This window comes from Excalfactoria chinensis, chromosome 6 (genome assembly GCF_039878825.1).
Source record: "Excalfactoria chinensis isolate bCotChi1 chromosome 6, bCotChi1.hap2, whole genome shotgun sequence".
In the NCBI taxonomy this organism is placed as follows: domain Eukaryota; kingdom Metazoa; phylum Chordata; class Aves; order Galliformes; family Phasianidae; genus Excalfactoria; species Excalfactoria chinensis.
The window spans coordinates 18912362-18920861 of record NC_092830.1 but is presented as its reverse complement, the minus strand read 5'-3'; the positions used below and the strand labels follow the sequence as shown (position 1 = coordinate 18920861).

At 43.1% G+C, this 8500-nt stretch overlaps 1 protein-coding gene across 16 annotated transcripts in view; it reads right to left on the bottom strand.

Annotated features, from left to right (window-relative positions):
- Nucleotides 1–469: 469 nt before the first annotated feature.
- The window catches only part of CAMK2G (calcium/calmodulin dependent protein kinase II gamma), a 111612-nt gene continuing 103581 nt past the window's right edge, over nucleotides 470–8500 (bottom strand). For 15 of the 16 annotated variants that reach the window (XM_072340743.1, XM_072340751.1, XM_072340746.1 and 12 more), the window contains 4 exons: nucleotides 6565–6640; nucleotides 6077–6171; nucleotides 4735–4980; nucleotides 470–3252 (listed from right to left, as the gene is read on the bottom strand). In XM_072340743.1, coding sequence (XP_072196844.1) covers nucleotides 4748–4980; nucleotides 6077–6171; nucleotides 6565–6640 — 404 coding nt within the window. In that variant the 3' untranslated portion in view covers nucleotides 470–3252; nucleotides 4735–4747. The remainder of the gene's footprint in view (nucleotides 3253–4734; nucleotides 4981–6076; nucleotides 6172–6564; nucleotides 6641–8500) is intronic. The other variant, XM_072340744.1, reaches the window with a different exon arrangement.

Here is an 8500-nt window from a genome sequence, read left to right as displayed (position 1 = left end):
GGAGCCAGTGGTCGGGTCTGGGCCTCCACAGGAGTGCCCAGTCTAGGATATGAATTAAATAGGGCAGCTTGCAGACCTAGGGCTGCCGAGCAGCTTGCGTCAGCACATCTACGTCCAGCAGACCCAAAGCAGAGACATTTCTCCCACAAAAAGGCTGAAACACCAGAGAGGAAAACACAGACCAAGAAAGGAGGTAACAGCACAGCTAGGCTATCAGGATCAGAAGCAATACTTCCCTATTATTCCTTGGTCCATCAGGAAAATATCCTAAAGTTTATTTGCACGGGCTCTCCTGGCCCTCTGTTTCAAATAACGCCACCACCTTTTCCTTTCAGTTACAGTATCACTTACCTTTTCCTTTTTAAATAGGATAGTTTCTGATCACATTATTTACTGACACAGAAAACAGCTCTTTTTACACCAGAAGTCCCATGGTTAAAATGTAAAAATGTGACACTCAGAAACTGTGCACTGTTTAAATGTTATTTTATTAAATATCTTCAGTTCAAGGTTTCATTGTAACAAAGCTATGAAGGTTCTACCAACATTCAGACCAAACAAACAAACACTAGCTAACTTTAGTTATTTCTATATCATGCAAAAATTCTGCATCAAATGCCTTCCATTTCCTGTTTAAAATGTGATATTTATAATATATATTATATAGATGCTTATATTAGCCCCATAAGAGAACATTAAGAATGCTAAAGGTGTACAGCTGTGTTTGATAATGGCCATACCAAGCTAGGGTTCTCATTAACTTAAAAGGAAACAAAACAAACAAAAAGAAAACAAAAGAGAGTTTGTCTCCAAGACTGTGCAAAACCAAAAAACCCAAGAGTTCTTTTCTTCTTAAATTTTCTCTGAAAGATGCAGATACTTAATACAGAGGGTTTTCTTTGTCTTATTAATAATCATCAGGTAAAGAGACAAGGAAGATCAGACCTAAAGAAGGCATGCATAATGCTTTGTATTTATCCTTTTAAATGGCATAATTGTAATCTCCTGTTTGCGCTCTCATGACTTAAAATAAAAAAGAAAAAACAAAAATCAACCTGAATAAAATATCAAGGCTTTTCATTTTTTCCACTTCACTCATTGGCTTAGTGCTGTCTTTAAAAGGTTTGGAAATATTAACACCTAGTGTTTGCCCCCTCTGTGCTCGAGCCCCGCAGTCCTCCCTGGGGTGGAGGGAGGAAGAGAAGAATTTTTACTCAGACAAACCTGAGAGATGCACGTGGTCTCTTCCTGCCTGACAGGTTGGCTGATCCAATCCTGGTGCAGGACAGCACCTCTCCAAAATAGGGAGCAGACAGCTATCTGGGGGAGACAGCCCCACTTTGTGCAACAGCTCTTATTTTCTGCATTCTGTTAAGTAGGATTAAAATTCCAAATTAGCTTTCTTCTGTCCCGTAGTCTGTACTGAGGTTGCCTCACATTTCATAAGCTGTCAATCACGTTAATTTCCTTCAAGGATCCAGAAAACGATTAAGGGTAGACAGAAATTCAGGTAAAAGCCCATCTCAGATTCTGTAAATAATGAATAAGCCTGTCCTTCCCCTTGGTCAAGACAAACTCTGTTACTGAAAGGGTCCACCAGAAAGGCAGTTTACTTCTTGGGGCTTGGATCGGTTCTTGGGAAGATCAACGAAACAATTCCACATTCCCTACGCAATGAATAAAGGAAACGGACTCCCTTTCCAGCAAAGAAAAGAAAGGAAGATGACTTGGCCCAAAGGACGAACATCAGATCACATGTGCTAATTCCCTTTCCCCTCTGCTTCATGAGGTATCCTCTAACACCCAGAGGCAGCACCAGGAGGTGGCCCGGAGTCCTACAGCTACGGTTTGAGGTTCTGATCTGATAGTTTTCTGTGTTACAACATCACTGTAAAAAATAGAAAAATTATCCAAATAAACACTAGGAAACATGACACTTACAAACATCAGATGGGTTATAGTGGTGGGGAGAAGCACCTGGCTGGGGCTGCTGGCTCCCACTGCTATTTTCATCGGAGATCAAACAAATCAAACAGGAGGCCAGATAACCCCTTTAATTCTATGGGTGCATATATTTCGGTATAAAAAACACACGCTATTTATGCCTCATATAGGAGTGTATGTGCAAGTCTTCATGAAGAACGTAACACTAAGTTTCTTGTCTGCTTCCTAAGGAACACGTGTTCTGCAGCACTGTGGATCCCAACTATGCTACTAGAAAGGAAAAAACAAAGAATAGAAAATCCCAGACATACACCCTCTTTCCTCTGAAATCTCTGCTCTTAACGCAATGCATTTTTTTTTCCCCTTTTCCTTTTCTTTTTTGTTGATGCTGTTAATTAAATAAGCTGGCTTTAAATCTCCACGTCTAGCCAGCTAGCGGCTGTTCCTAGAACTTATATCTCTGAAGAGCAAGCTTCTATCTAAGTTATATTCACTTAAATCCATTTTCTTTAATCCCTGCTTCCACCATTAGTTTTAAATCAACATCCCGTTTTGTTTATTTCTTTAAAAAAAAAAAAAAAAAAGTCTGTTTTGGGATCCAGCAGTCGAGCATCCAGCATTCCACGGCGTTCTTGCTGTGCAGAAATGTAAGGAGAAACTCAGGCTGAAGTCAGTCTGCTGGGCAATACGAAGAGAAGCGCCTCCTCGCTCACGAGCCCCAGCCTTCACACTGGCTCCTCTGGGGTCTCCACGCCACCGCTCACTGACTGAAGTCACAGTTCAGCCTGAACGCGATGTTAACTTCCACTGGGCTTTGTAGAACACAGTTCAGCCATCCGCTGCTCAAGCCGCCTTCTTTTTTTCCTCTCCCTCTCTCTCTCTCCTTCACTTTTGCTTTCCCCCTCACTTCATTTCAGATAGATGTTCCAGCTGCTGCCATTTTCTCAGCCCTGGGGGAGGGGGCATGTTGGATAATCTGTCATTTAATTAGCATTACTCCTGGTTTTTAATTATTTTATACAAACAACATGTCTTTTTTTTTTTTTTCTTTTTTTTTTTTTTTTTAAGATTTAAAAACACCTTCGTACAGCAGAAACAGACACGATGGATCCATGGAAAACAACAGAAAGGCAGCGCCTGGAGCATCAGATGCATGCAGGGTTTCGTGCATTTGGCTGCTGCCTGTTTGTAATTTTTCTATATTTATTTATTAATGTCAAAACAGACATGACCATTGCTGTCACTCAGGCACTCCAGAGCTGCTTGCTAAGAAGATATTGCCCTCCAGCTGAGTATCTCCGCAAGTTGCTGCAGTCATGAAGAGGTAGCATCCAACCAGAAAGGAGAGGGGAGAACAGGACAGATGAAAGGAAAGAAAGTCAAATGTTAGCTGCACACAATTCACTAAACAAGTTTTTCTGTAGGCTAATTACTTGGTGCAGGGAGAAACTCTTCCTAAAACAGATCAAGGCTCATCAGGAGACCTACAAAGGGAACGTATTTTCCTTTCCAGACTACTAATTATGCTCACAGAATAGCTGCTTGCTAAAGTCAATTGCTTGACTGGAGCAGATCTGGGCCTGCTATCCCATAGCGACGTGTGGCAGAAGTTGAAGAAGTTTCCCCGAAGGAGTGATCAAAAAGTCTGCTCCTAAGGAGCAGTTCCTGCTTCATTTCCAATTTGCTTTTGCCTTAAATAGAAGAACTACAGTCATCATTATTTTTAAGTCTACAATACTTACATCCTTCAACGTTCTTAATGTCTACAATGCAATGTCTTTTATTTCCTGATTTGCTCTGAATCTGTTTTGATACTTCGCAGTAGACTAAGTCTGACAGAAGCCTTACTCAACATTTCTGCGATGAAAAGTGATGTAAATAAATAATTTTTCCTCCCTCCAAAGGCTTTAGACTTCTAATTGTCTGACTCCCTGAAAATTCAGCTGACCATTCAGATCTCTTGAAAGCTTCCTTGCTTGCAGTGCATCCAGACTGGCTGTCGCTTTCTAAATTCCATCTGTGATCTCTGCAATTCACTTGTGATGGCCCACATTCTTTCCACTGCCATCAGTAGGGTTCAATCCCTCACAACACGTGAGAATAAATACTGCTCTTGGCAGTACACAAGAAGCCAATACTATACCAGTGTGCCTCATTCTCAAATGACCACATTTAGAAAAGCTTCCTTACCAAGTATGGAAATTGGTTTTTTGTTTGTTTGGGATTTTTCCCCCTTTGCTCATAAATAGAAAATCATTAGTAAAAAGTTGCTAAGATTAGGAAACTTAGGTGTTTAAAAATGAACATGAAATAAACTTCAGCATACAATGAAAGGAGGCAGAAAGATTACGTACATCTAAATAAGAGAAACCACTGTGCCACAGCAACCAAACAAGAGACTTCTCTGTAGTACAGAAAGCAGATCCCTGATAGCTGGGAAACAGCAAACCCCTGTGCACCTTGTGATACTCTTCCTCTCTGGTCTGCAGAACAGGACCGTTAACTGTGGTCTGAGCACAGAGCTGAGGAAGCACTACGGGAACATTGGTACCCTCAGGAGCAACCATCTGGCACATGTCTCCAGTTTGTTAGGAGTGGTAAATAACCCTCCTGAGTACAGAGGACAGGGCTTTCATGGAGCAACATAAGTTTTTAGCCTACAGACAACTGAAAATGGTTCTCTCTCAGTCAGCTAAATATCTCTGAATAGTCTAGGTGTACGACAGTGAATTCCCACATAGAGCAGCCCTTGGCTTCTGCAAGATAATTTCTCTCCGTGATAGTCCATACCTGTGTATGATCCTCACTGGAGAGGTGCTGCAGGGGCTCCAGAGCAGTGGTAGTGGACGTTCAGCCACTTGCCATCACGGCGGTGCCAGACGCGTGTCTCTTCGGACTGCGTGGTGCGGGGCCGGCCTTGGCCGTCAATGTACTGAGTCAGGCGGATATATGCGATGCAAGCAGCATCTTCACCGATGACATGGACGTGGGGGTTCAGGATGGTGGTGTGTATCGGCTTGCTGTTCTTCGACAGCACTGGCAGAACGCACAAAATCATCAGCTTTGTTTTACCACTGTGAGAGGAACAGCTTCCCTCCCATCCACCATCTTTTGTAGTCTACTCACCTACAGCTTGGTTTGGGGATACAACAAAAATTGCTCGTCATTTTCCAGGCAAACATCCAAGCCTTTCCAATCCTTTTTCCTAGCACCAATCCTCCTCCTTTGGAACGGAGCCCTTACTATTGCCTAGAATCCCCCATTCTCCTTGCTCTCACTTCTGTAAAGGATACTTATTACTCTCCATATCAAACCTGCTGCTCCTTCAGTTACAGGAAATGATGTTTTAATTATTAGAAAATTGTTGCAAGAGAGTAAATGATCAGGAAATCTATAAGCTAGGCCTGCAGTAAATACAAACAGGTCCCAGAAAAATGTAAAACTTGCTCCAGTACAGGCTTCTGAAAGAGACAAAGCCTCTGCACACTTGGAGCACTCGGAATTTCATATACTGAAGACCTCAATTCACTTCTCAAAATAAAACAAATTTCATTTCACTTCTCATCTTGTGGAGACACCCAGAAAGGGAGGCAAATTCACTCTTTTACCATCCCAGGCTGGCAAGGTGACCCTTGTATCCACTTAAGGGGTTCATTAGGTTTTAGAGATCAGAAACTGCCTAGGGAACACTCCAAGTCAACTCCAACGTCAGTCATTTGTGCATGATTATTTCCATGTTTGACTATTCAGTCCATCTATCTCAAACATACAGATTTTTATTTTTTTATTTTTTTTTTACTTTAAAAATATGTTCATTCTTTTCTGTTTCAGATCAGTAGCAAATCTGGTGCCACAGACTTTTAATGCTCCTGCTGCCCGTGCTTATAAATGATTTGCACCAGGCAAATCATATGCCTACAGTGAAGGGATCTGGGAGTTAGCACAGAAATCGTCGCTGGAAAATGCTTTGAGGGAAAGCATGCTGCCTCTTATAAATGCATCACAATCCATGCACAACCAAGGGCTTGCTGGTTCTGGTAGTCAGAATAAACAAGAATAATTTTCCCCCAAAAAGTGAAATAAAGGAAGATTAGAGAGAAGGCTGATAGTGGTGCCAAATCTACCCACTCACAGTTCTCGAAGTAAAACTTATGGAAATCCATTCCTTCAACCAGGTTCCCCAGTGCTTCGGGTTCAAATGAGGTCAAACCAGGATCACAGATTTTTCTGTAAAGAAAAGCAGCACAGCCTTACAGCCTCCATTTGTGCCCAAATGCTATTTACACAGTAAAGTATTAGTATGGCACGTGAGTTGTACCCTGTGTGCACCTCACAATTTCTCTACTCTGAGGAGTAAGTGCCCGGATGATGAGGTACTACTGTAGCAATACAGGGTTGGTGCTAGTCAGCACTTCACACAAAACAAGCATCTATGTTTCAGGTACACAAACTTCTATTCTCAGACAAGTCTACTATATCCTAACTACAACTGATGAAGGCTACAATACACAACACTTCTTACTGTCCCTGTGTGACTCCTTACTCATATCCAGGAGTCGAAACATAACTTGCACACCACCTGTCAGGAAAGCATCTACGCACAAACTACTCAGTACTTACGTATAAGCATCAAAGTCTCCATTGTTGATGGCTTCTATCAGCTGCTCTGTTATCTTAATAATTTCTTGTTTACGCACTGTGAACAAGAAAGAAGAGCAATTTAACTGCACATAAGACTTAAATGGGAATATGAGGCAAGTGGGTGCTTCTTACAAGCTATTTGCAGAGCACCATTAGTCTAGATCTCATAGGTCATAGGCTGCTCCCTGCATTCTGGAGATATGCAGTCACAACAGCCACCCATATGAGAGTAGGGGGGCAGTGGTATGATAGGGGAATGGTGATCCCATAATGCAGGGAGAAAGGAAATAAAGATGTAATGTTCAAATTCTTCTAGGAAGGCTTGTCTTGTCCCTCCATTCAGGTGTCTCCTGAATGACAGCTCTACATGCTTCCTGGGATTCTGACTAGTAAACCCACCAATGTGAAACATCTGTCTTGCAGCTTAAGATGTGGAAACCTGTCACCATAGCAGCCATACAAAAATGGCCACCAGGCAGACCAGACCAATTGGAAAAAGTCTCCCAGCAACGTGCCCATCACCATCACCAATACCTCAGCTACTATGAATGCTGCAAACAAGCAATTGGGACATGTAGGGATGATTTCCACAAGCTAGAAAGACAACCGCAGCAGGATGGATGGGTTGGACAGACAGATCCTAGGCATACACTAATATGCACTCTGCTCCTCAGGCAGATCGCTATGGCAGAGGTCTTTTCAGCACGAGGATGGCACTGCCATTAACCCATCCCAGCATACTGGGCAAGTGAAGACAGGTAGCTAGCTGCTTTCTGCTGATTCAAGCTCCCCCTGATCAGCACCTCCACATTCTCTTCTCTTGGTCTCCTACAGCTGAGAGGAGGCCCCATTCCCTCTGAGATTTTTCCATTTCCCCCCCATAACACAAGTCCTTAATGCTACAAAGCTTGGCTTGGCTCTGCTAAATAACAGAACTTGAGTTCTATGACTGTACGCACATCCAACAGCTCTTCAGACTTCCCCACAGTTTCCCATGAGGTAGTACATACTGCACACAGTACAAGCACTTAAAAAAAATGCTCTCCATATCATTATGTTTGCTGTTACCAAATAATGTACAGTTCCTACCATCAAAAGCAGAATGCCTTCAGGCATCTAAATTGCAGGTGTCTGATACAGAACTAGTCACTTGACTTCCCTCCTGCAGGCCCTTAAAGAAATAAGCACCACTGGAAGTCTCACCTGAGGTATCTCAGATGCCTACCAGCAGAAGAATGGTGCTAAGAGTCCAACCTGCCATCTTTAGATGTCCAAGTCAGGGCAGCTGAATTTCACTCTAGTTGCTAGATGCTAGGCTGAATTCCCCCTACCCTGAAACTTTACCCACATGTGTTAATCACTCCAGCACTTGGAAGTGCAGTGGAAGAGCAACAAGACAGTAATCACGCTGACTACAAGAAGTGTCTGCATCTACTCTGGGTATCCACTAAGAAGACCATACTAATTAATTAGATGCAGAAACACCATGGTTAGGGGACAGCTGGTTGATAATGCTAAGGACCTAGTTTTGCCACTTGGACTGTATACATTTGCACACAAAATATGACACATAAGGAATGGATTAAAAGGATGCAGTGGGCTATGTCTATTGGGAAAAACGTTTTTACAAAGCCTTTCATCTGGAACCATCTCCACATGAAGCAGGCCTGCGCACCGCAGCCCTTCCCACGCAGAGCACACCCAGATGTGTGCAGTGCCTGAAGACTGGGCCCATGCAAAAGGTTCCACGTGGGACGAGTGACAAAACCCGCAGACCACAGCCCCCGTGTGCTCCACATCCCACAGAGACTGGCACCCACTCCCTGCAGCTGCACCAGCCCTACCCTTCAACCAGACCATGCCATCAGACTGTGCTCATCAGCTTGCTTTCACTACATGTCCCGAACTGGCGCTG